The sequence below is a fragment of the Ailuropoda melanoleuca genome, chromosome 5 (genome assembly GCF_002007445.2).
Source record: "Ailuropoda melanoleuca isolate Jingjing chromosome 5, ASM200744v2, whole genome shotgun sequence".
Taxonomy (NCBI): Eukaryota; Metazoa; Chordata; class Mammalia; order Carnivora; family Ursidae; genus Ailuropoda; species Ailuropoda melanoleuca.
This window is the reverse complement of record NC_048222.1, coordinates 25,584,156-25,608,285: the sequence shown is the minus strand read 5'-3', so window position 1 is coordinate 25,608,285 and position 24,130 is coordinate 25,584,156. Positions and strand designations below refer to the sequence as shown.

The window sequence follows — 24,130 nt, the reverse complement described above, 5'->3', positions numbered from 1 at the left end:
AGCAGGCAGAGGGCAGGGTCACTTTTGTGTCTCTCAGCCAAGCTGAAGCAGGCGGAGATGTGGTGCTACCCCTCTAAGCACGTGACAGGGAAGACTCCCCGGGGTGAGGGGAAGCCAGGTGTGGAGAGGGGGTGGTGGGCTGACTGGAGGAGTGAGGCAGTGTTGCAGGTGAGGACAGAAACCCATTTTCAGAGCACCAGCCGTAGGGGCGCATGCTGTGCTCAGGGGGGACAAGGAGCTGGGCCCAGGCATCTGAGCCTGTTTCTCCCTCCACGAGCTCAGGATGGGGCACAGGACAGGTGGGCAGGACATTTCGGTGTGAGGGTTAGTAGCAGTTGTACGTTCAGGGGACAGCTGGGGCCAGTGAAACCAGGGAGGGCTCCCAGAGGGGACACCTGAGCTGACCAGCTTGTCTGCCTGTGCTCGCTGGAGTCGGGCCATGGAGCCCAGTGGTGCTCTGGCCCTATCAGTGACAGGGGCTCAGGTACGTTACTTATTACCTAATGGCTTCACAACTCTGTTCTCAGTGTCGGGGTGATGGTGGGTCAGGTGATGGGGGAGAGAGAATGACAATGGGGGGTTTTCGGGGGGCTCTGCTGACACAGTCACCGCCAGAGCTCCAGTGAATGTCGACCGTGACTGATAGGCAGACAGGTGTAGACCGGACACCAAGGGCCTTCCACATCAGGATGGCCTGAGCGAGCTAGGCCTGCGGGATGGTGCTGTGACTCCTCCAGGGAGCATGGGGAGGGCCAGGGGCTGCGAGCCGCGGCTGGGTTTGGCAGCCAGAGAGGAGGCCCATCGGGTGTCTGAACCCTCTCCATACCCCTCCCCCTCTGGGATGTTTCCCCAGACCCATTCCTTCTTTGTACTCAGGCCTCACCTCCCTGTGGAACAGGCTATTTTTAGCCCTCACTTTTTTGGTTAATGGGCTGTTCGCTGCTGTTTCCCTTTAAGTTGCTATTTCAGGAGCAGACATCAAGTTTCCTGCTCCTTTGGACTCTTGGCTCAAGCTGCAGGAAAAGCTGACAGGGAGGAGTTTCTAAAGCCAAAGGCCTTGGGTTCACACAGTGCCTGGTCCTCTGGGGGCATCTGCTGTTCCTGGCCCTCACTAAACCCAGGCTTTCCCACAAGCCTGCCTTGTTCCAGGACCTGGGCAGGGACCTGCGGCATTCCAGCGGGGAGGAGGGCCTCTCTGAAAGGGCGGACATGGGCAGGTGTGGGGCTTGGGTGTCTGGTGCTGCCCTTCAGGAGGGCACCTGACTTCCGTGAGCTGGGCTTGGGATACGGGGACATTCCTGTTCTCTCAGGGAAGCAGGAAAACTGGTGGAATTGAGTGGAGGCCGGCCATCAAACTCATGGCATATTCCTTATGCCTGGCAAAGGGGGATCAGCATCCCACTGTAGCAACCTCTTTAGCCCAGGGTCTGCTCCATTCGTTGTGCGCTCTTTCAGCATCCCAGTTCTTGGGGAGCCTGGCTGGCTCCCTTGTAGCCCCGGGTGGATGGCACCACGGTGGCATTTGGCCTGGGGAGTTAAGGGTCTGATCTGGGTGGCTCCCCTCCAGAAGGGGCCCGGCCTGCCCAGGCCCCAGAGCCAGTGCAGCCAAGCCCAGAGGTCTGGAAGAGAAACCGGAGACCCAGTTTCTCTCTGGGCCTGTTTGTCTCCTGGGGTGTCTGGAAGCTCCCCAAGGCACTCGCAGTGGTAAGGTGGTGGGTGACCCGTGACCGTTGTGGAGACAGAAGCAGTCAGGAGGGCTCGAGAGATCCCAGTTTGGGAAGCAGATTCCTTCTGCGCCTGCTCTGGAACATGGAGGCCACGCCGTGCAGCAGGGAAGGTCAGCCCTCACACAGATGCGCACACACGAGAAACTCTGGTCCATGGCCTCGGTGTCACCCTGCAGACCGGATGGCACATTAGTAATGAGAACTGCCTCCCAGCGGTCCCCAAACCAGCACCACGTTTGGGCCGAAGCCATGAGCCCATCACACCTCCGTCGCAGGCACCTGTCATGATGCCCCAGAGGACAGGCTCTTGAGTCAAAGCAGAGTTGCAGCCCACGACGGTGCTCGGCAGGAAGAGGCAGGAAGGAAAGGTGGCTTGTGTTAATCACCCATGTCCCTCGGCTCGGAGGGCTCGGGCTTTCCTATCCCTGCGCCTGCAGGGGGATTCCCTCGCAGCGAGACGAAGTGCTGGCCGCTTCGGGCCTTGTCAGCTGAGGGAAGTGGTGTGGTTGCTGAAGAGCAGATGCGGGGCTGGCTTTGCGCTCCAGCTCTGGACTGAACCGCGTGGGGCCCAACGTGCCTGGCCAGGAATGTCAGCGGGCAGAGATCGCGCGCTCGTGGCTCCATGGGAAGAGAGCTACCTACACCAGGGAGACCCCAACTGCGGGGCGACTGTTCTGCTCAGCCTCCCAGTTGGACTTTGCAGACACATGGGTTCCTCTGACCCAGGCTCTGTGGCTCCCCTCCTCGGGATCCTGGCTCCAATTTCTCCTTCCTGGCCTGAGTGTCTTCGCCAGTGCTGTGAGCAGCACGGCGTCCTTGAATGGTTAGCATTACAGGAACGTTACAGATGGTGTGTTCCGTGGGCTCATTCCCTGCGGCTGCCAGTAACAAAGGACTACCAACCAGGGGCTTCAACAGGGATTTATTCTCGTTTCTGGAAGGCAGATCCTGAGATCAGGTGTCAGCAGTCTTGTGTCTCCCCGGCTCCTTCCAGATTCTGTCCCCTGGCATTCCTTGGCTCGAGGGAGTGTCCTCCTGGTCTGTCTCCCATCTTCACCTGCTCTTCCCTCCCCTACTGTGTCTGTCCTGATCTCCCTCATTGGAGCACACCAGTTACTGCATTAGGGCCACCCTAAGGACCTCATCGTACCTCGACCGCATCCGCACAGACCCTCTTTCCTAAGGAGGTTTCCGTGTACAGGTGGCACAGTTCAGCTCGATTCAGCCCCTTACATGACACACGCATGCAGAGCCTTCACACAAGCAGGTCCTGACTTAAGTTGACTCAGTGCTTGGCCTTGGAGGGCTCTGTGGGGGCAGGTGACGGGCTGGGGCTTTCCTGAAGGTTAGGTGTTGATACCCACAGAAGCTCTAAACCCTTCCTACTGGAGGAGAGTTACGAGTTCACTTAAGGGGTGTTTCTTGCAGGTGGGGGAGGGACGTGGGATGTTTAGAGAATGTTTTCTTTTGCAAACCCTTGAGGAGGAAAGATTGAGTTGTTTACTTATTTAGGAAAGGGAATCACCCCTGGAGGTCATCTGGAGTCTTACTCCCCAGAAGTGCAAGACCATTATTTAATTTCTTTAAAACCTCAGTTGTTAACCCAGCTCCGTCCTGATCCCACTGAGCACCTGCTGTGTGCTGGGCCCTGGAGACTCGGAGAAGAGGCCTGGGGTTCTGGGCTTGAGCTATGTCTGGGGCCCTGAGGGAAGAGAGCCAGCTTTGTCTGGGCTCTGTCAGCTCTGCAGGATGAGGATGGGGGGAACTCACACATCCGACAAGCATGGTTACGGGAGGCCTAGCAGGGGACGGCCTTCGGGCACAGATGGGCCTGGGCCAAGGCAGGCAGGCTGAAGCATACCTCCCAGTGAGTCCGGAGCTGCTTTGGGCTTGTTTTATTTGAGCTCTGAGGTCATCCTGTGGACTGACAGTTGACATTGGCAGCCAGAGCAGATGTGTGAAGCAGACTGCATATTTCATAAAGAACTTTCCAGAACCTCCTGTCATCAGGTGGATAACTGTGCTTTTTCCTGCAGGACCATGGCCGCTTTGTCAACTGTGTGCGATTCTCTCCTGATGGGAACAGATTTGCCACTGCCAGCGCGGATGGCCAGGTGAGGGCCGGGGCCCAGGGCAGTGGGGGCGCATCTGACCGGCTTCCAGCTCTTCAGGGCAGGCCAACCTCCCAAAGTGGTATTTCCAGGAGGAACTAGGACTCTCCCTCCATCCCATTCCTGGAAGGTGCTCGGTTCCCAGGCTGTGTCATCACAGCTTAGTGGCCCCCTTTCCATCGCTCTCCTTTTAAATGGAGCTGGAAACTCCGCCCGTTAGCACATTTTTCAGATTCCTTTTTTAAGAGTCACAGTAGCAAACTCTTGAGGGTAGAGCAGGGACCAGGAAGAGCTCATTTTGCCTGCCAGCTGGTGAGCGCATCCTCCCACCTGTGACCCACATGTGTGTTGTTCCTTGAAAGATCTATGTCTACGATGGAAAGACGGGAGAGAAAGTGTGTGCCCTGGGAGGAGGCAAGGCTCACGACGGAGGCATTTACGCTGTGAGTACGGATCCGTGTTGTGGGAGCATGCCAGCGACTGGTGGGGCCGTGTCTGTGTGCAGTCGTTGGTACACAACTCGGTGTTAGGAGCGTGAAGTGGGAGGGGGCTGAAGGAGGGGCGGCGGCGGAGAGCTTCCGGGTCCCACAGAAGGGGTGTCGTGGCCTGGAGAAGCCAGTAACCGGAGCAGGGCCATGGACCCTGGTCCCACCGGGTCCCCCCCGGGCGTGGCTTCTCCCTGCTCAGAAGTGGGGGCTGTGGACAGGCCGCTTTCTAAGGCCCCTTCCCGCTCTGTGCGCGCTGACGCGCCGGCTGTTTCATTTGCATAGATCAGTTGGAGCCCTGATAGCACCCATTTGCTCTCTGCTTCCGGAGACAAAACCTCGAAGATTTGGGACGTCAATGTGAACTCTGTCGTCAGTACGTTTACAATGGGCTCCACCGTTCTGGACCAGCAGCTGGGCTGCTTGTGGCAGAAGGACCACCTCCTCAGCATCTCCCTGTCTGGGTACATCAATTACCTGGACAAAAACAACCCCAGCAAGCCCCTGCGGGTCATCAAGGTGAGGCTGTGTCGCGGTGGCTCTGCCTGTACCTGCCTGTAGGGCTGCCAGAGGAGGCGTGCACCCCTCGAGCAAGAGGGAGAACCTGCGTGAGGCCAAGCGAGGGACCGGCCCTGGGGTTTGGTCAAGGGCAGGATGCTAGTTGCTTTGGGGTGTGTGTTTAGCAGAAGTTGGTGGCTGATGCCGAGTTCCCCTTGAGCTTCTAGAAGCACCAGGGGGCTCGGCCTTGGGGTTGTGGACAGAGGCCCTCACTCTGCTGTCAGGAGTCCGTGTGTCCTGGGGAGAATAGCCTCCCTCAGGAGCTTACAGCTGGAGCACACGGAGCCCCAGGAGCATCGCCACAGACGGGGAGGACCAGCAGAGAGCCTGCAGGAGGCCTTGGGACTGGACCTGGGCATCATGCGGCACTTGAACATGGGATGGAGTGTGAGGAGACCTTGAGTTTTATGTGGTTGGAGCAGGGAAGGCACGTGGGAGGGAATGAGTTTGGAGAAACAGGTGGACTCTGAGGTATAGAGGGCTCGAGTGCCCGGCCGGGAGTTCGTGCAGCAGCAAGCTGGGGGAGGTGGTAGGACCCCTCCCAGCTTCTGTCCCTGTCACCTGGAGGGCTTCCTCAGGGCAGCTGATGCCCAGAGTCTGCCCTGGGTGCCCCTTCTTTTCTTGGGGGGGGGGCATGCCTTCTCCCTCCTTCAGCCCTAGTGGTCTCGGTATCTCAGGAGACCAGCAGCCAGGCGAGGACCTAGGAGCTCCCCAAGGACAGGGCCGGCCCTGGTGCCACTCCCTGTAGACCCTGCTTCTGCCTGGGAGTTGAGGGAGTCATTGCCTGAGGTGGGAGTCGCTGTGTCCCATTCAAGGGGGGATGTGGCTTGTGGGGGAGGACTGATCTAGTGTCACAGTGGCGTCTGTCCTCAGTGCTGGCCCCACACCTTCTGTTCCCATGACGCTCCCTGCAGCTTGACCCTAAGGACGGGGCGTTGGGACCTCCTCCTTGATGGGCTCCCAGTGTGGCGTGGTGCCTGTGTTACGCAGGTGTATACGGCACAGAGCCAGGGAGCGCTGGGGGAGGGGGCATGCAGGACACAGTCATTTTGCTGGGCCTCCAGACATCATGGGGAAAATTCCTTCAGAGACTCAGGTGTGGCTGTCAGCCCGCTTGTGCCCAGAAGAGCAGTTTCCCGCGGGCCACTGAAAGCATGGGAACTACAGGCTGGGCTTCTGTTCCTCCCAGGCCAGCTCAGGGACTGTTGTGGGAAAGGGAACTCCTGTTCCCGCTCCCACCACAGTGTGTGCGCAGGAATCCGGGGGGCACTTGGTGCTGATCTCACACTGCAGAGGCGTCTGAGCCACACGTGGGGCCCGGGAGAAGGCCGGACTTAGACTAGAGTGCTCGGCCCTGCTGCACATTGAGATTGAAAAAGAGCTGGATCCCTGGGAAGCCTGAGGGAGGACCGGGAGGCCTTGGAACTGGACCTGCCCCAGAGGGATTTGGCCAGAACCTGTAGGGATGGCTCTAGCTGTTGGGACTCCTAAAACACACCCGGGGTTCTGATGTGTAGCTGGATCAGCGGTTCTTACGCTAGAAGGTCCATTGGACTCAGCCAAGAGCCAGCTTGTTCAGACACAGCGGCTGGGTTCGCCCGTGGGCATCTGCGGGGCCCATGCAAGCTCAGGCTCCTCACAAGTTTGCGGGTGACACTGTGGCCCCAGGCAGGGCACGTGCACTGAGTCCACGGGCATCTCCCCAGTGCAGGTCCTGAGTCGTCAGGATCGTCTGAGGACCACGCGTTAAGTATCAGGGCTGGCGGACTCTGTCCTAGGAGACGTGAGGTGGAAAGGACCCAGTGTGTCCCCTGAGAACCGCGTGCACCTTTCTTAGAAGACTGTTGTCACATAGTGGCAATAAGTGGAACCCTGCGGGACGCTTGGGAAGCCCCCGGGGCAAGGCCTGTGCAGAATTGTGCCACCTGGCAGCGGAGCATGGCTGGGAAGGACCAGAGACCCGCCCACCCCAGGCCCTCAGCAGCAGTTAACAGCAAGGTTACATGTTCCCCTAGCCGGTGGGTCTGGCTGTAGAGGAGTCGTCTGTGCCCATCACGTGGCCAGTCAGGGAGGTTTTGGGGGTCAGGGCCCTCTGGCAGCTTGGGTGGGGCGGGGTGTGTTGGGAGAGCAGAAGCCACCTCACAAGCCACGAGTTGAAGCTAGAGTTCTATGTTCTGGTTCTGGGGGGAGAACAGATTGTCAGTAGCACCCCAGGACTATCTGGGTCTCTCTCTGGGTGGCCAGGAGCTCTCCCTGTGTTCTGGTGCTGTCTGGGTCCCTGCAGGGCCCGGATGTCTCCCCACGTGCCTCTGAGCATTAGGCCCTCCTGCTACTGATCCTGTTTCTTGCTTCTTCCCCACCCTGGAGGCTCAGCTCGGGGTTGGGGCTCCCCGTCGTGTGCCGGGCGTGAGCAGCATTTCCCCCCGTTTGGAGCACTGCCAGGGTCAGTTGCTCAGAGCAGACCCCTGGCGCCTGGGGCTTTATGAGATCCCGTCCTTGGCCCGGGTTGGGGTTGGGTGCCGGGAGGGAGGGCTGCCTGATGAGGTTTTGTCAGATGGCCAGTCAGCTGGGGAAGCGCTGGCCTCGCCGCTCATGGAAGGGGTTTCTGGGCACACGGGGGGCTGCAGGGTCTTGGCACGGATGTCAGCCGCGATGTGGAGGGTCTCTGCCTCATCCCCTAGGGGCACAGTCAGTGGAGGGCGGTTGGCAGGTTGCAGAGGCAGAATGGCGTGTTCTCAGCTCAGCCCGCCCGGTCCACCTCCTCCGCAGGGTCACAGCAAATCCATCCAGTGTCTGACGGTGCATAAAAACGGCGGCAAGTCCTACATCTACTCCGGGAGCCACGATGGACACATTAATATCCTTTGGCTCACAGAGCTAGCTCCGGGACCACTAGCAGGAGAGGTGGGAGTGTTCTGTCCCCATGGAGCCAGAGGCCAGGCCTGCCAGGTGGCAGCAGCAGGGCTCCGACCACCAGGCGTGTCCACACTGGGGGCCCCTGGCTCCAGGCTGCAGCCTGACCCGATGGGTCACTTCTCTGTGCAGCTGTAAGTGGCTGTTCAACTCTGAATCGAGCTGCTGCTCCCACCTGGGCCCTAAGTGCTGCCTGATCCTTCTCACAAGCCGTGAGTCAGGAGTCTTAGGATTCTGTAGGACCTAGAACCTGTCAGTACCCTGAGTACTGACAGTACTGTCCCTTTGTTTTAAAAATGGAGAACAGAAGCTCAGAATGCTCGAGTGCCTTCCCCAGGGTCACACTGCTGGTCAGCCGCAGCTGGGACTGGAACCCGAATGTCCCTTCTGCTGAGGTTCTGTACAGTCCAGTGAGACTTTCCCTGGAGGCATGTGAAGCAGCCCCTACAACCCCCACTGTGCGTGTGGCCTGGGGCTCCCCCTCCTCCCGGGACTGTTGTCTATGGGGTGCTGGGGTGCAGGCTGACTCGGCCCTGTAGGGCTTTGCGGTTTTCACAAGACAGCTCCAGCTAGGGAGTCTCCTCACAGCCCTGGGGTAGGAGGACAGATGAGTCACCTGCCACCGCATTAAATGTAAGGAGGGTAGTGTATGGTGGGGGCTGCATTGTCATCAGGGGCAGAGAAGGCTCTAGAGTCTGTCCCTCCTGGAGTGGTGTGCCAGTCTGCAATCATGTCGTCTTCAGCTGCCCTGGCATGGCTCCCCTCCTGGTGCGACGCCACCTCTTCTAGATCTTCCCCAGGCCCAGCGCCGGTGCACCCCGGCTCGAACTCTGATGCTCAGATGTCTTTGTGTCCTTGGGTATCCAGCGCTGGGGTCTCCATCACGAGAACATGTCGGCCGTGGAGCCCTACCTGTGGCATTGTAGAGGCAACAGTAATCTTCATTTGAGATGAGATTTCCAGGTGTTTCCTGGAAATCTCACTTAAAACACCCCCTCCCCCTGAGCACCTCAAACTCACGATGTGTAAACCCCGCCAAGGTGGGTCAGCCCCGCGCTGCTGCCGGGCAGCCCCTGGCCAGCCGTCCTCCGAGCAGGGAGGCACAGCCGGCCTCGTGCTGACAGCCCCAGGCTTGTCAGCACACAGGACGTGGAGTGAAGCATGGGCTCGGCGCCCAGTGAGAGGTCGTTCCCTCCCCGCGGAGGCTGCCGCGGCCAGGCTGTGGTCCGTATGCACCAGTAGCCCGCGGGGACCGCACACATGCCGCATCGCCTGGCCGTGCGCGGCGCTGCTGCAGGTGGTCCGGCCGCACTGCTCAGCGTGTCCTCAGTGGCCCACTGCCTGTCACCAGGACGTCTGTTCTGGAATTCGGACTTAAACTTACCCTAGACGTCCCCTCAGGCCCTGTGTTCCCAGCCCCGTCCCAAATATGTGCCCCGAATGCGGATCAGCCATGCCTCCCCGGTGGGTCCTGCCCCCTGTCCTGGAGGTGGCTTTTCCTTAACCCCGCCCCACATTACTGGGATTCAGAGACGGGGGAGAATGACTCCTTCGCCGGGAAGGGCCACACGAACCAGGTGTCCAGGATGACGGTGGACGAATCGGGGCAGCTGGTGAGCTGCAGCATGGACGACACGGTGCGGTACACCAACCTCACGCTGCGGGACTACAGGTGAGGGCTGCTGGGGGCCGGGGCCACGGTGCATCCCGGAACGGGGGCCCCTTTGCCCGCACTGCTTCTAGCTCTCAATGGCGCTTGGCCCTTCTCACTGCTCCCCCCAGTGACTCCTGTGGCCAGGCCCTCAGCTTGGGGCCAGGTGAGAGTCCAGGTGGCCCGTGTGGACGGTGACCTGTGTAGACTCTGCCTGGCAGCCAGGCGGAACATCTCAGCCCAGATGCCCTCCTCGTTCTATTCCTCATCAGCCGAGGAAGGGGACCGAGGAGCCGGCCTTGCGGGCTGTTGGGAAGGCCCAAAGGCCCTCACAGCTCCCGGCCCGTGGCAGGTGCTCTGAGGAAGCGGCAGTGTGGTGTGGTTTTGCTCCGGTGCCTTGAACTGGCCGTCCTTGACTCCGGGACATAATTGTTAACGACCTGTGGCTTCCTGTGCAGGGTGAGGAGGGGGAGAGCAGGGTCTGGCTCGTGGAAGTACGGGCTGGGAACCTGCAGCTCCCACCCCCACCAAGGTGCCCCAGAACCGGCGTCCAGACCCTGGCCGCCCTCTGCTGCTGCCCGATGCTGACCCTGCATTAGCACGGCCCCTGCGAGAGCCTTCCCACCGCACGCAGAGCTGCGCCCTCAGCCTCACAGGAGAGAGACCCCGAGGCACAGCCACAGTCTGGTGACCTGAGTCGCAGGGACCCCACACTTGGCCCGGTCACATGGGATTTTCCTTAGTTTACTGTTTTCAAGAAGTTTTTGCATGTGTGCAGGATTTTCCAGGGCATGTTCTCACGGCATTAGCCAAAAACAAAGACCTGATTCTCACCTGTGAAAGTATCTGCTTCCTCAGGAGAGTCACCCTGCCGAGCAGAGTGGCTGTGACTGTGGGAGCAGGAGGTGGGCTCAGTTCTTCTGTACCCAGGGATCGCCAGGGTCTGTGGCCGATGGACGCGGGACAGGGTCCACCAGCCCCCGCGTGATTTCCGATCTCTCCCTGGAGTGGGGGGGTCCTTTCTCACTGGTCCCAGGTTCTAGCACATGGCTCCCTCAGTGTGGCTGGAGTAACTTCTCCGCTTCCTGGCCCCTGAGCTGCTGTGGGTGTGCAGTGAGCGTGTGCCCAACACACACATCACGCCCCCGTGAGGTGGACGTAACACGTTTTCCCTTGTCTCCACCAGCGGGCAGGGAGTCGTGAAGATGGACGTCCAACCCAAGTGCGTGGCTGTGGGCCCCGGAGGCTACGCTGTAGTCGTGTGCATCGGCCAGGTACGGTCCGCTGCAGTGTGGTGGGGAGGACTGGGCGGCAGAGCAGAGCTGGCAGGGTGCGGCCTCTGACCTCCCCTCGCCTCCTGTTCGGCCGGAGCTCTGATACGTGTCTGTACGAGTTCCACGTGCAGTGAGTCAGTCCTCTCCGGTAGACACGGTGTCCTGCTCGCTTTACAGACAAGGAGACAGAGGCCCAGGGAGGGTCACTTGCTTGCCCAGGGTCTGCGGCTGCCAGAGGGCACGGCTGTCAGGCAATAGCCTCCCTGTGTGTCCGTCAGCCCGGGCGGGCCTGCCGGGCCACAGCCCTGACCCTTGGAGCTGTGTGACTCCCCGCATGTTCGTCACCTTCTGTGAGCTCTGGTTTTCTCCTCCGTGACAGCTCACGGGGTCTCACGAGGCTCCCTGCAGCGTTGCACCTTCCTTTCCTAAGAGGGGCCGATGTGCTCAGTAATCTAGTGACTTCCCCAAGGCCACATGATGGCTGGGGGCACCGGGGTCAGAATGGCCCTTGGTATCCCAGCTCTGTGGCCTGGTTTCTCATTCAAGATAGGTCACCACACACCTTCTTTTGGAATTTCTGGAACAAAGCACTCTTGACCGAAACCCTGGTGTGACCCACTTCCTACAGCGTTCTGCTCCGACGCAGGCAGTGTCTGTCAGCAGACCGGGCTGTCTCGGCGTGTAGATCAGGGAGGACAGGTGTGACTGAGCCCCCAATGGCAGGAGCAACGACCCTGCTAAAGACAGCTGCCGTTCGGGGTCCACCACCCCCTTGCGTCCTGCACACTTGAGTGCTTCGGGGAGAATGGTGTTCTGTGTGTCCTAGATCGCAGGAGCTCCTGCCGGCAGTTAGTGCCGGCAGCCTGGGTGGTCTGTGGGGGAAGAACAGGAATGAACTGCACGGAGAGCCATAGCAGAGTCAGGGGGTGGAGGGCCTGAATGACAGCCTTCTAGAAGCATGGGCAGGCCGGGGCTGCTGCTCCATGGGGTGGGCTCCGTGTCCCAGGCCTTGGTTTCCTGTCGAGAGCAGTCCTGACAGGCCCTTCTCCAAGGCTCGTGGCGAGGCTTGCACAAGGAGGGTCAGAGAGGGGCCAGCCTGGTGCCACGCTTGGGAAGGGCGGAGGAGTGCGAGATTGTTCTGTGATGTGCCACTGCTACCCGGCTCCCTGCTCCACTCCAGGTGGGAAGCTTCTGTAGAACTCCTTCCTGCAGGTCATAGGGTGAGCAGAATGTGCTGGAAGGGGCCTGTGGTCTTAGCGCAGGAAACAGCTCGGTTCAAGTCTCAGCTCTTAGGCAAGTTTATGCAAATGCATGTGTCCCTCGTCCTTACCTGTCCGGTAAGTCCACTTCCTAAGTTGGGCAGATGGCAGGTGACTGTTTCTCAGGCTGCATTTTCATCAGTAGATCTTGGTGAGGGTGCTGCCACCTGTCCACCTATTCCTCTTCCCCCGTCCCCCACCCCTCCATGCACACAGACGCAGAGGCCACTGGAGAGTGGGGGCGGGGGCCGGCCTGCCCTTCGTGGGACAGCTGGTAGCTTGGGCAGGGGTACCGTGGGATGAAGCCAAAGCTGTCACAAATCTAGGCCATGCTGTCTGGGAGCAGTCCACTGAGCTCGAAGCAGGAGGGGCAGCAAGAGGCGCGGGGGGTAGAGGGCGCAGAGGGTCTCCGTGTACAGAGGGCCTCCTCCGCGCGCACCAGAGGGCAGGAGTTACCGCATGGTAGCCAGGGATTCTGAGGTCCTGCGGCCCAGACGTGAGTCCCAGCTTGGTTTTGAGAGTTATATATAAGGCCTTGGGCCTCTGACTCTCTCTACCCCATTTTCTCCTCCATACAGGGGGTGGGGCAAGGATTCTGCCATCTCCAGGGCGGAAGCGCGTGCAGCACATTAGCAAGGCGTGTGTCTCCCGCTCAGTGGACTTCAGCTGCTACTTTCATTTGATTTTATTAGGGACTTTATTTACTCTGAACGTTGAATTCCGGCTTTGCGACGTGTAGGCACCGGCAGGTTCTTCTGCCCTGGAAGCTGAGGCTCAGGACAGAGCTGCCCCCACAGGCAGTAAGCAGCTGAGCCAGGCTCAAGCCCCAGCTGGTCTGTCCGCTGGGCTCTCCGTTGGCCTGGACACCCGGGCACTCAGCCCTGCCTGGGGACTCCGTCCTGCCCCCGCCTGAGGCAGAGGGAAGCGAGGCAGGTGCTGGCTGGGGCGGAGCTTCTGGCCGCCTTGCTGTGCGCCATCTGTCCTGCCCTCCCCACTGCCGGGACGAGTCGTGCTCTGGGGGGAGGCTGGTGGGGAGCAAAGAGCTTCTGTGGACCTGGGGCCCGGCTCTGCCGTCTGCTCGCCGGCGCACACACCTGGGATGCAGTTTTTGTCTGGAAGACGGGTTCCAGTGCTGCCACCCCTGGTGTGGGTGCCGCTCACGGCATTGTAGGATGTTCACGTGCTGCGCGTTGGAGCTGCGACAGGGCTTGCTTTGGACCTCGGATGCCAGAACTTAGAATCCGGCGTGTCCGGGTTATTCCGGTGCTGCTTTAGAGCCTTGCTCTTCCAAACGCTTGTGTCCCTTGAACCTCACGAGAAGGCCGTTCAGCAGAGCCCCTTCACTGTGTGACGGGAGGAAGGAAAGGTCTGACGTCAGGACGTTTCCCGAGAAGTTGGTGCTCGTGGTGACGATGACAGCAGCCGATAGTTGTTACGATACTGTGACTGGGAACAGTTACGGTTCCCAGTGGCTGATGAGGGTCACAGGGCCCCCACCCGCAGCAGCGAGCGGTCTGTCCCTGGCCTCGGTGCCCTGACTGCTGTCTGGTTTTCAGATCGTCCTGCTTAAGGATCAGAAGAAGTGCTTCAGCGTCGACAGCCCCGGCTACGAGCCCGAAGTGGTGGCGGTGCACCCCAGCGGTGACACGGTGGCTGTCGGGGGCACGGTGAGTCTCATGTCCCGCATGTCCTCTGCCCCCGGCTGTCTGGGCGGTTTGGGGGTGACACGGGCTGTGTGAGTGCGGAGCTGTCCCGAGGCAGATCGGGAGGAAGTGGTGGGAGATCAAGGGCCCGCGCAGCGAGAGGGGGCTGGGCTGGGAGCACTCGGCAGGGGGGACCGCTGGGCCGTCAACCACGTGAGCGCTTGGGGCACACGTGACTTAGCGTGTTGAGAGGACCAGCGTGGAGGAGCTGGGCCGGCGGGTTGTAGGTAGGAGCATGACAGGAAGATTGCTGACATCTGAGAAGCGGCACTAACCAGACGGGTCCAGGGTTTCCCTTCTGCGCTTACGCTGTCCTGCACAGTGTGGCGCTCTCGCCCCTGTAAACCGAGAGCCGCGGGGACCCAGTGGTCCCTGCCTGCCAGGCCAAGTCCTGAGTGCTTTACAAACCGGCTCCCTTTGTCCCATCTGGCCCTGGGGGGCTCAGGTGCCCTGATGAAGGAGTTCTGCAGCCAAGATGGCAGACTTCGCCCCCAGGGAAGGAAGCCAGCGTTGGGCAGTGCCTGCCGGGTCACCTGCAGGTGCCTCCTGTGAAACCGCCTGCTCCCCAGCTGCTCGAGGACCCCAGGGGCCAGCTGCCCACCGAGAGGCCCGTGGCTGTTCTCGTAGCGCCGGCGTGAGGGCTGAGGAAAGGCTGGTCTGTGGGCAGGACTTGGCCCAGTAGCTGGCCTATGGGACGCATACTCGGCACTGGTCACTCCACCTGCCCCCCAGGCGGTCCCACCTCCAGTCTCAGAAATGGTCCTTGCTGCCCCCGCCTCCAGCCTGGAGGAGGACCAGCCAGACAGGCCTCTGGGCGCTCTGACAGCAGGTCAGAGTGCCTGCCCAAGCGGGTGAGGGAGGCCCCCACCACGGCCACAGGCTGTTCCTTCCCCTAGGGAGCCCGTGGGCACAGTGTCGAGCCACCACTGCCCAGACATGGAGAGCAGGGCTTGTCGGCCCTTGCACTGTCGCTCTTCCTCTGTGTTGCCATGGCTGTGAGACACGTGGACTTCGCTGGTTGTCACAGACGAGTAAGGTGTGTCCCGTCTGTGTGGCTGCCCCTCCATGAGGCACTGCATCCCCGCCTGCCAAGCAGCCCAGCCAAGCCCCAGACAGGGCAGCAGCCCCACCGCCTCCCACAGGGTTCCCGTCGGCCCTGCTCTCCTGCAGTGCTCTGCCCAGAACTGTCCCTGTAAGCCAGCACCCCTGCAGTGCTGGCGGTCCCTTCTGGGCCTGTCACTCCTCCTTTCCCGAATACCTGCCCTCTGGCATGTTTTGAGAAACAGCCTTCCCTTTTCTAGGGAGGAGTTCACAGCCATGGTCCTGGGGCAGGAGGTCAGAGTCAGACGTGGAGTTTGAACCTGGTGTTCCCCCTTGCACGGCCATAGCACCATGCCCTGCTTACTAGACGTTTACCTTTTTTCCACTTAAAAAGGAGAGGTGGCTATCTCGTCCCCTCAGCTCCCACGTTAAGGTTTTGGCAGCTTTCCTCTTCCTGGTTGTCTGCCAGCCCCAGGCTTGTGAGTCTCCATGATCACCCAGGACACTCCTGTGTTTACACCAAGGTTCCCCGTTGTCCTCCACATACTGGTGGTCTTCGTTTATTTTAATGACATGCGGGCAAGTGGCCGTCCCGTCACGTCATTAGCACGGTGGTGGATATTGGTGCTGTGTCCCTCCTGTGACGTCCTCTGTGTGCAGTCTGCTAGTGTGGCCATTTCCTTCCTGACAGTGCCTCCCTTGTGGGCAGTACTCACAGGACGCTGGAGCCCAGACTCCCACTGCGGTGTGCTTGTCACGTGAGCTCAAGGACTTCTGTGCTCACAGCCCCTGCAGGGGTTGGACATGGCCGTTCTCCTCTGTTGGAGGCAGAGCCAGGGCTGTGTTGTGAACGGAGCTAGGAGACCTTGGATGATCTTTGCCACTCAGACAGCTTAGCTGTCCCGAGAGGGCGGGCTGGTCCTTGATCTACCTCCTTCCAGGGCAGCCTCGGGCAGTCACAAGGACACCACCTGTCCTGGTTCCTTCTGTCTGTCCATCTGTGCCACCTTCACGGATTCGTTCCACCGTGTGTGGCACTTTTCAGGCCCTGGACAAGTCTCTGGGGGCATGAAATGGGGGGGAGGTCCCTGGCCTGGAGGGCAGGTGCCCAAGGTGTATCCACCTACCTGGCTGGGCTCCCACAGCATGGGCTGAACTGCTAGCAGAGCTGTCCAGACACCCCTCAGAGGCTCTGGCCGAGGAGAGCTGGGTAGAGCCGGGCGCTTGGGCATCCCATGGGCATCCCAGGCTCAAGGACCCCTGGGCAGGTGATCAGCCCGTGGACTGAGTGGCAGCTGCCGTCTGGAAGAGCAGGTGCGCCTCCCTGTGAAGAGGTGCCTGGCTCACGACACGCGTGGGGAGCTCGCTAGGAGACAGCAGGTTGGACAGATGGGGCTTGGTCAGAGAGCGAGTCGGTGCCGGAAGAAACCTCCAGGGTGCTGGGAAGGGCAGTTTGGGTACAGAGCACAGGGGCAGGCAGTGTGGCCAGGGGGGACAGAGCCAGACCAGGGGCCCTCACTGCCATGCTAACACGTGTATAGATACTTCTCAGAGTTTTCCCTGTGAACACCTGCGTTGGAACTTAGGCAGAGTCCTGAACACTAGACACACAGAACCAGAATTGGGGGTACCTAGTGTTCAGCATTTTAATTATGCTCCTGAGTAATGCTTCCCACTATGCTGAGCACACCGTGGGAGCTGCTGAAGGGTTTTAGGAGGGTATCGGAAGCGTGTGTGTGTGCGCGCGCGCACGCGCTCCTGCAGTGGTGCACATCTGGAAGTGACTCACTGGCTCTCTGTCCTCTTGCAGGACGGGAATGTCCGCTTGTACTCCATTCTAGGCACCACGCTGAAGGACGAGGGCAAGCTCCTGGAGGCCAAGGGCCCTGTGACCGATGTCGCATATTCCCACGATGGCGCCTTCCTTGCCGTGTGCGATGCCAGCAAAGTGGTCACGGTCTTCAGTGTTGCTGACGGCTACTCGGTGAGTGGGCGGTCGGGGCGGCCCTGTCCCCATGCTGGGCAGTGTGGGTGGCGGGTGGGGGCCGTGGCCTCTCTCCCCTGTCATCGGCCTGGCAGTCACTTGAGACCACGTGGCTTCCTTGCTCGCAGAACTGAATGATGTGAGACAAGGAGGTGCACCTGTCATCCAGGAGCTCGTGGTTTTGTGAGTGAGGTAGAAAGTTGCCAGAAAGTTAGGGCCCTGGGCTGCGGCAGGCTTGCTGTGAAGACATGCTGATTGGTTCATGGTTCACCTGGGCTGCCCGGCTGAGTGACTTCCTGGCTGCTTCTCTGTCGAAGGGCTGAAACTAGATTTTCTTCTCTAGTCTCATTACCTTTGAGGTCTCGTGAAGATGAGCGCAGATCAGCCCGGCGCTGCCTCGCGTGTGGGGGTGCTGAGCCACGGGCTGGCGAGGGCGGGCCAGGGTGCAGAGGCACCGGGGCGTGGGGGGGACAGCTGAGGGCCGACAGCAGTCCATTCGCCCCGGTTCATAGACCAGAGACAGCTTCAGTAGGGGTGCGGTCACTTGCTGGGTACGGCCAGAGCAGGGGCACAGGATGGCGGGTCTTTGGTCCCAGCCCAGACCGCGCCAGCCCCCAGCACTTGGATGGCTTTGGAATCCAGCAGAGGCGAACATTTACACCTAGGTTTTGCTATTAACGTCTCCCCATGTTAACATTGTCCGTCCAGTGATCTTAATTCGGGTGCACTTGAATTAACAGGGCTCTCCGCACTCCCTGTAAACATCTGCTTAGGCACTAACTAGACTTGCGTCCCTTCGGTCTGTCTGATGCTCCAGTGTCCTTCTGACCCAACGCAGGGTTACGCTTGCACCTCCGCTGACGTAACCCCCACCTCCCCGGGGCTGTCCTTCTGCTCCCTCGCCACACTGCTCAGCTTCTGTGTGTATCCCGTTGTAAGCGATTCCGTGTACACACCACAGTCTTATTGACGGCGTGCTAAGTAGACGGTGACAGGGACGGATCAGCACAGAACAGGCAAACTTGACAATCATCGTCAGGTCGACCTTTTCTGGGGATTAAGAAAATAGAATGCCCTGAAGAAAAAGCCTCCCTACAGCATCAGGAAAGGGCCGGTCCTGCAGCGCACAGGCTCCGTCCAGCCCCGGCCCAGCCTGCGGAGTAGTGAGGAGCCGGCAGGTGTGCGTGGGGAGAGGCCGGCGGCCTCCCTCTGCTGCCCGAGCTTGCTCTGAGCGCCACCTGCCCGAGCCGGGGCCTCCTTGAGCCTTCGTGTTGGCGTTGCTCTGAACCCTGGCCGGGCCGAGGGCTAGTGCTTCAGGGTGAGTGCCGTGACGGAGGCCGTCCGGGGTCCCAGGGGCACGGTGGCTACTGCCTGCTGCTGGGCCGCGCCCTCTGGGCCTCCTCACAGAGCAGCGGGCACCTCGGGTTCCTGTGAAGCCTCCATGTGGCGTGCCTGGCGGAGAGAGTACTGCGTCAGCGTTGGCCCTTGAGGGCAGGTGAGATGACACGCGCTCCTCTGGCCTGAACCCTGACCTACAACCTGTTTTCAACCCACGACTAGGAGAACAACGTATTTTACGGACACCACGCGAAGATCGTCTGCCTGGCCTGGTCACCAGACAACGAGCACTTCGCCTCCGGCGGCATGGACATGATGGTGTACGTCTGGACCCTGAGTGACCCCGAGACCAGGGTCAAGATCCAAGGTGACTCTCTGCTCCCGCCTCGGCTCCCCAGGCAGCCCCAGAGAGGCATAGTGCTCATTCTGCCGGCCCCTGCTAGACACGCAGAGGGACCGACGATGCACGAGTCCCAGTGTGAGAGCAGGTGGCCTCCATTCACCAGGCGCACACCTTAGCACATGGGGGTCCCTCTTCACATCTCTTCTTAGCCCATTGGGCTTCCATAACAAAGTTCCACAGACTGGGTGGCTTATAAACCACAGAATTACTGCTCACTGCTCAGGAGGCTGAAGTCCCAGATAGGGGGGTCAGCATGGCTGGGGCGTGGGGGAGCTCTTCCGGATCAGAGACTTCGCACTGGGCCTCGCGCAAGGGAAGGGCAGTGGGCCGTGGCTGTTTAATAAGCCACTGATCCCATTCCTGCCCTCAGCTCTTTCACGGCCCTGCCTCTTGATACCATGGCCTTGGGCATTAGGTTTTCAGCATACAGTTTTGGGGGGCAGACAGAAACATTCAGACCACAGCACTTTCCCTTCCCCCACCCCACCCCCTAAATGAAACTGCTGACCAGGTTCTCTCTCCGCAATGGGCAGTGTTCAGTGGGAGGGTAATGGAGCCTACCGTGGACCTCCCGTGTTTCTAGCTGCCCTGTTTAAAGAGAAAAAAAAAAAAGTGAAATTATTCTTAAAAGTAAGTTTTATTTAGCCCAACGTATTTTTTCTACATGTGGCAATAGCTCGCTTCAAGGGCTCTGTAGTCACACGTGGCTCATGGACCCGGGAGGGACCATGTCTGTCCAGGGTAGATGTGAAATTCTCCTGTCCCAGTGTGTCACCTGCAGCCAGATGGGAGGGCCGGCGGAAGGCGGCACAGAACAGATTCCCGGGGCCCCCTGCTCTGTGGGGTTTGTAGTACGACCCTCCGGGTCTGGAGGATAGAGGCAGGAGAGGGAGGACTTGTTCACCCCTGGTGCAGCTCTCACAGAGGGGGACCCAAGAGGCTCGGCCCGTGTGTCTCAGGGTATTCTGGTCACCGGTCAGCCTTTTACAGAGGCTTCTCTGCCTTTTATTAATTATCATCCACCCCACATTTATTACCGCAGATACACCAGGGAGCTGTTCCTGTGTATCCCCTATTGTTGCTTTAGGCATAAAGAGAAACCAACTTTGCACCCGCTTGGGGGAGGAGCAGTTGTGTCTCCAGGGGACATTGGTTGTCAGGACAGGACCGTGTCTGGGAGGGGCGGCAGGGATGCCGGCTTGAGAACGCCTGCCCCACCGTCCACCTTCCAGACGCTCAGGCTTCCGTGATGAGGGACGGGTTCTGACCGCGGTCAGGTTCTTGGCCCCTTGTGGCTGTTGGTATGCTTGTCCCCTGCGCCTCGTCCGAGGAGCTGGGGAGCCGAGCCGCGGGCTCCCCTCAGCGCCTTCTTCCCCCACAGATGCACACCGGCTCCACCACGTCAGCAGCCTGGCCTGGCTGGACGAGCGCACGCTGGTCACCACCTCCCACGACGCCTCTGTCAAAGAGTGGACAATCACCTACTGAGGGGCCCCCTCCTTTGGACGGACCGAATCAGGGACTAGAGCTTAACCGCAGCAGAACACGTCGTTTCTCTACACATTTCTGTCCTGCGCCCCCACACCCCGCCCCGCCCAGCAGGGAGGGCCCTAGCGCAAGCGCCCTCGTCTCTGCAGGGTGTTGTATCTGTACACGTCCTTCTGAAAGCTTTAGACAGTGACAGTTTGCACATGAGAAATAAAGCAAGCACTTAAACAACGTGTGGAGCGTAACTCACACCCACCAACCACCCCAGCCCAAGTGCAGAACATTCCAGAGGCAGAGCCTCGAAAGCACACAGATCCGCCCCTGCGGCTCTTGCCGTCTGTCAGGGGAGGCTGCGGTTGTGGGCCGCCCCCCCCCCCCCGCGGGTGCCCCCCCCTCCCCGCAGGCCCTGTCCCTGCAGACCCCCGCCTGCAGCGTGCCCTGTGCTGGCGGCACGAGGGGCCCCGCGGCGGCTCAGCAGAGCCAGAGCTCTGGGCAGCAGGTGCCGCTCGGGCCGGAGCTCGCCGGGCTGTGTGGCCGCCTCCACGGCGGATGGGGTGCGCTCACGTGAACCTTGTATTCACTGTCCGTTTTTGTGCTTGATTTTAAGAATGGAATTGTGGGAATTTTTTTTCTTTTTAATGTATCTTAACTGTTGCCTGTCGGTGTTTACAGGCCAGCGTGCCGAGGGCGCCGCCGCCTCCGGGTGTTCAGAGCCCGACGAGCCAGACCCAGGTGTCTCGGCCACCGTGTTGCTCTCCTGCTTTGATGTGTTTGTCTTTCTTTCCCCCTTCTGCCCCCAAGAGCAAAGGTTAATTTAAAGGCAGAGGTGACGTCACTGTAAACTAACCTGTCATGGTTTTCACTTTTTTTTTTTTTCAGTGCAGAAATTAAAAGTAAGTATAAAGCACGGTGATTGTAGTTTTTTTGTGTGTGTTGGAATTACTGGTCAATGTTGGCTGAGAGCAATCGCTCCCTTTGCACTTGTGAAAACACTTTGAGCGCTTTAAGAGATAAGACGAAGAAGTGATTAAATGTCTTTCTCTTCACTGTGGATGGCTAACTTTGTGTGGTGGGGGGCTGTGGGGGTGGGGGCACGGAAACCTGTGCGGGAACCTTGTAGCTTCTCCCCGGCCTGCAGCCTCAGAGGGAGACAGTTCAGGAACCCAGATTGCTGGATCCACCCAGTTTGGGGAGAGAAGCCCCAGGGAAGGGGCTGGGACTTGGCGGCCATCCCAGCTACCAGATTGCTGTGTGACCTGGGCCACCTCACCTCCCTTCTCTGGGCCTAAACTTATTTGTAAACTGAAAACATTGGACCAGATGATCCCTAGATCCCACCTGATTGCAAATTCTGGGGCAGTCCATGATCTTTCCAGTACTGCCTTCAAAAATAAGGAACAGCATGCATTTGGACCTTGAAAAACACTAAATTTTCAAACATTCCTATTAATCGTGAAAGATGATCTTGGCTAGAAAGACATCTTCTAAATTTGCAGTCCCAATAAAAAAACATTTTCTCCTGCCTGATTTCATCATACTGCTTCCACAGGTCATGTCTGAAAACAGACCTAAGAAAGGACAAGAATTAAATGTTACCCTGTAGTACCTGAAGCTGGGGTCGCCGCAGAACAGAGCCTGCAAATGTGCTTCCTGCCTGTGTGTGTGGACTGGGGACAGACAGCGGCTCATTTCCCATCCGTGGGGGAAACGGCAAATGATGCGCTCAACAGTGACGACTGAGTTTGTTACCAATCCGAAAAAAGATTGCTTACTTGTCATTACACCAAACTAAATTAAAAGTGGTCCAAGTTTTTAATTTTAAACAATGGAATATAAATAATGCTAGAAGAAAACTTCGGGGACTTTGTGTCCCCTCAGACCTGAGTGTTTCTAAGAATGACAAAACCTATAACGTATAAAAGATTGATACATTTGACTAAAAGCATATTGAAGCAGAAAACCCACAGTAAATCAGTTGTTACAACATGGCTTTTCTACACATCCCAGGCCAAACGATGTGTATGTTTCGATGCTCAGCATAATTTTCCTTGAGCACATGGGATTTTTCAAATGGAAATTTGTCCATACGTGGGACAGTCTGCAACATCTATGCTAGAAAACAAAGTGATAGAATAATGCATATAAAGTGACCACATACATGGGAAAGACCACAGGCTTGGGTCTTTCAAACCAAGCCTTCAAAGGTCAGAAGGGCCGCAACTCCTCCCTCAACTCCACTCCTCACTAGAGGGTTTTTCAGAGAAGAGTTGATCCAAGGTCCTTAACTCGTACTGTGCCCTGTGACTAAGTGAGAGTGGGGGACACCTGCAGACAGAGGTAGCAGTTTAGGGCTGTGTGTAGCCCCCTCTGCTCCTGTCCCTGACTTGGGAGGTCACATATTCCAGAAAGGCTTGGCCGCAGATATAGGGCCACCACACCTGCAGAACCTGGCAGGAGCAACAGGTAAACCCTTACTCCATCCGTCCCCTGGGATTCCGTTGTTTGTTACCACAGCAGAGCCTATCCCAAGCTGACTTAACCACAGAAACAAAAGAATGGCCTGCATATCAGGGCTGTTAGTGTCTACAACAGTAAGCATCAATTTCCACTTCTGTGAGATGGGGGTAATAATGACACGTCTCAGGGTCATGTAGGAATTATGTGAGATACTCCAAGTAAAGCCTAAGTCAGGGTTTGGCCTGCAGTAAATGCGATAAATGTGGGACATTATTGTCGATGCAGAAGGAAGTTTGCTAAAACTAACATACAGTAGTTACCACTGAATTCGGAACACTAAGTTTCTATCTGATGGTTATATACAACAAATCGTGACCTGTGCCCCAGGAGGAGCATCTCAGGAAGAAAATCCAAGCAGGCTTCCTGGAGTAGGTCGTCTCTCGAAGCTGGGGAGGAGGGCTTCAGAAGGCTGAACAGGAATCAGGTTGTGACATCACTGAAAAATATCCAAGAGTATTTAATAATTGAATGTCCTTGCTCGGATTCATTCATTTGTCCATTCTATGGAGATAAGTATAAACCTCACAGTCTTTAATACAAAAATCTCTCTTTTTTGTTTCTATTCTTGCATTAAGTCCTAGATTTCTGTGACAATGCTGTTTTCTGTTGTCTATCATACTCCTGTCTAAAATCAGTAGTTAGCAGCTACTAGGAAACAGGAAACTGAGACGGGAAATTGATTCATGGGTTTACTGTAAGCCGGGGCTGCGAGGGGTGCAGGGCTCAGAAAACCTCGGGAGAGGACAAGAAAACAGCGTTGACATAACAGCTTTCCCCGCAGTCCAAAGTACGGCGCGCCTGTGAAACTCGTCCTGAGCCAAAATGGCCCAAAGCAAAGCCGTTACCATTCATCTCCCCGGGAAGTTTTGCAGCGTTCCCAGACCCCCCAATAAAATCTCTCGGGCTTTTCTGATACTTAGGACACACCTTGCTAACGGATGCACCCAACAGGTGGAGGTGAAGCCCGATTGCTCCCGCACAGTTCAGAGCTCGCGGCTCCAGGCAGAGACGCTGAGTGTAGTTCCCGCGGAAGGCGCTGAGGGCGCCACTTGCCGGCCAGGTGCGCGCTGCCTCTGTTCAGGCTCCTCTCACTGCAAAACCCACTCTGACCGCTATTTTTGCTTTTCACCATTTCTCATAAACGTGAAAATCCTCTTTGCATTTCTTTCAGTTCGTGAAAGTGGGTTCTAAAGTCGGTCTTTCGTAAAAGCGAAGGGGCATGACGCAGTTTGGAGCAGTGATGCCTTACCTGACCAGGTAAAGACCTTGTCACCCCCAAAGTGTTCCTTCTAGGGGGCTCATAATTTATTAATTTACCATTGATTCTTTATTTCTTAATTTATTATTTTAATAATTAAAATCAATACTTGCAATTATTAATATTGATATATATTAATATTGTTAACACAATTCTTAATAATTGAATAATTGATTAATAATTGATTCTTAATAACTGACTAATTTTAAAAGGAAAAAAGAACCTTGGAAACAACTGACGCCAGCAGGTCCCGAGACTTTAGAAATCCCATGTCAAGAAAGGGGTTACAGATGAAAAAACTTTATTTTGCCTGAGCCAGACTAGCTCCAGTGACCCTACGTTGGGTCTTTTAATTTGGATTCTGCGGCATTTTGTAATTGTGTATCTGATCTGGTACCTTCCACACCCTAATTTAAAAAA

The 24,130-nt window shown here is 58.0% G+C and overlaps 2 protein-coding genes across 7 annotated transcripts in view; one reads left to right on the top strand and one right to left on the bottom strand.

Annotated features, from left to right (window-relative positions):
- The window catches only part of WDR1 (WD repeat domain 1), a 43,689-nt gene extending 22,847 nt beyond the window's left edge, over positions 1 to 20,842 (top strand). The window contains exons 6-15 of the mRNA XM_034660174.1: positions 3,764 to 3,841; positions 4,201 to 4,281; positions 4,609 to 4,842; positions 7,651 to 7,738; positions 9,310 to 9,466; positions 10,632 to 10,719; positions 13,535 to 13,645; positions 16,533 to 16,706; positions 18,267 to 18,411; positions 19,829 to 20,842. Of these exons, the coding sequence (XP_034516065.1) occupies positions 3,764 to 3,841; positions 4,201 to 4,281; positions 4,609 to 4,842; positions 7,651 to 7,738; positions 9,310 to 9,466; positions 10,632 to 10,719; positions 13,535 to 13,645; positions 16,533 to 16,706; positions 18,267 to 18,411; positions 19,829 to 19,935 (1,263 nt within the window). The 3' untranslated portion in view covers positions 19,936 to 20,842. The remainder of the gene's footprint in view (positions 1 to 3,763; positions 3,842 to 4,200; positions 4,282 to 4,608; positions 4,843 to 7,650; positions 7,739 to 9,309; positions 9,467 to 10,631; positions 10,720 to 13,534; positions 13,646 to 16,532; positions 16,707 to 18,266; positions 18,412 to 19,828) is intronic.
- Positions 1 to 24,130, bottom strand: part of EXOC2 (exocyst complex component 2) — a 608,573-nt gene that overhangs the window by 303,516 nt on the left and 280,927 nt on the right. The gene's annotated exons all lie outside the window — the stretch shown is intronic.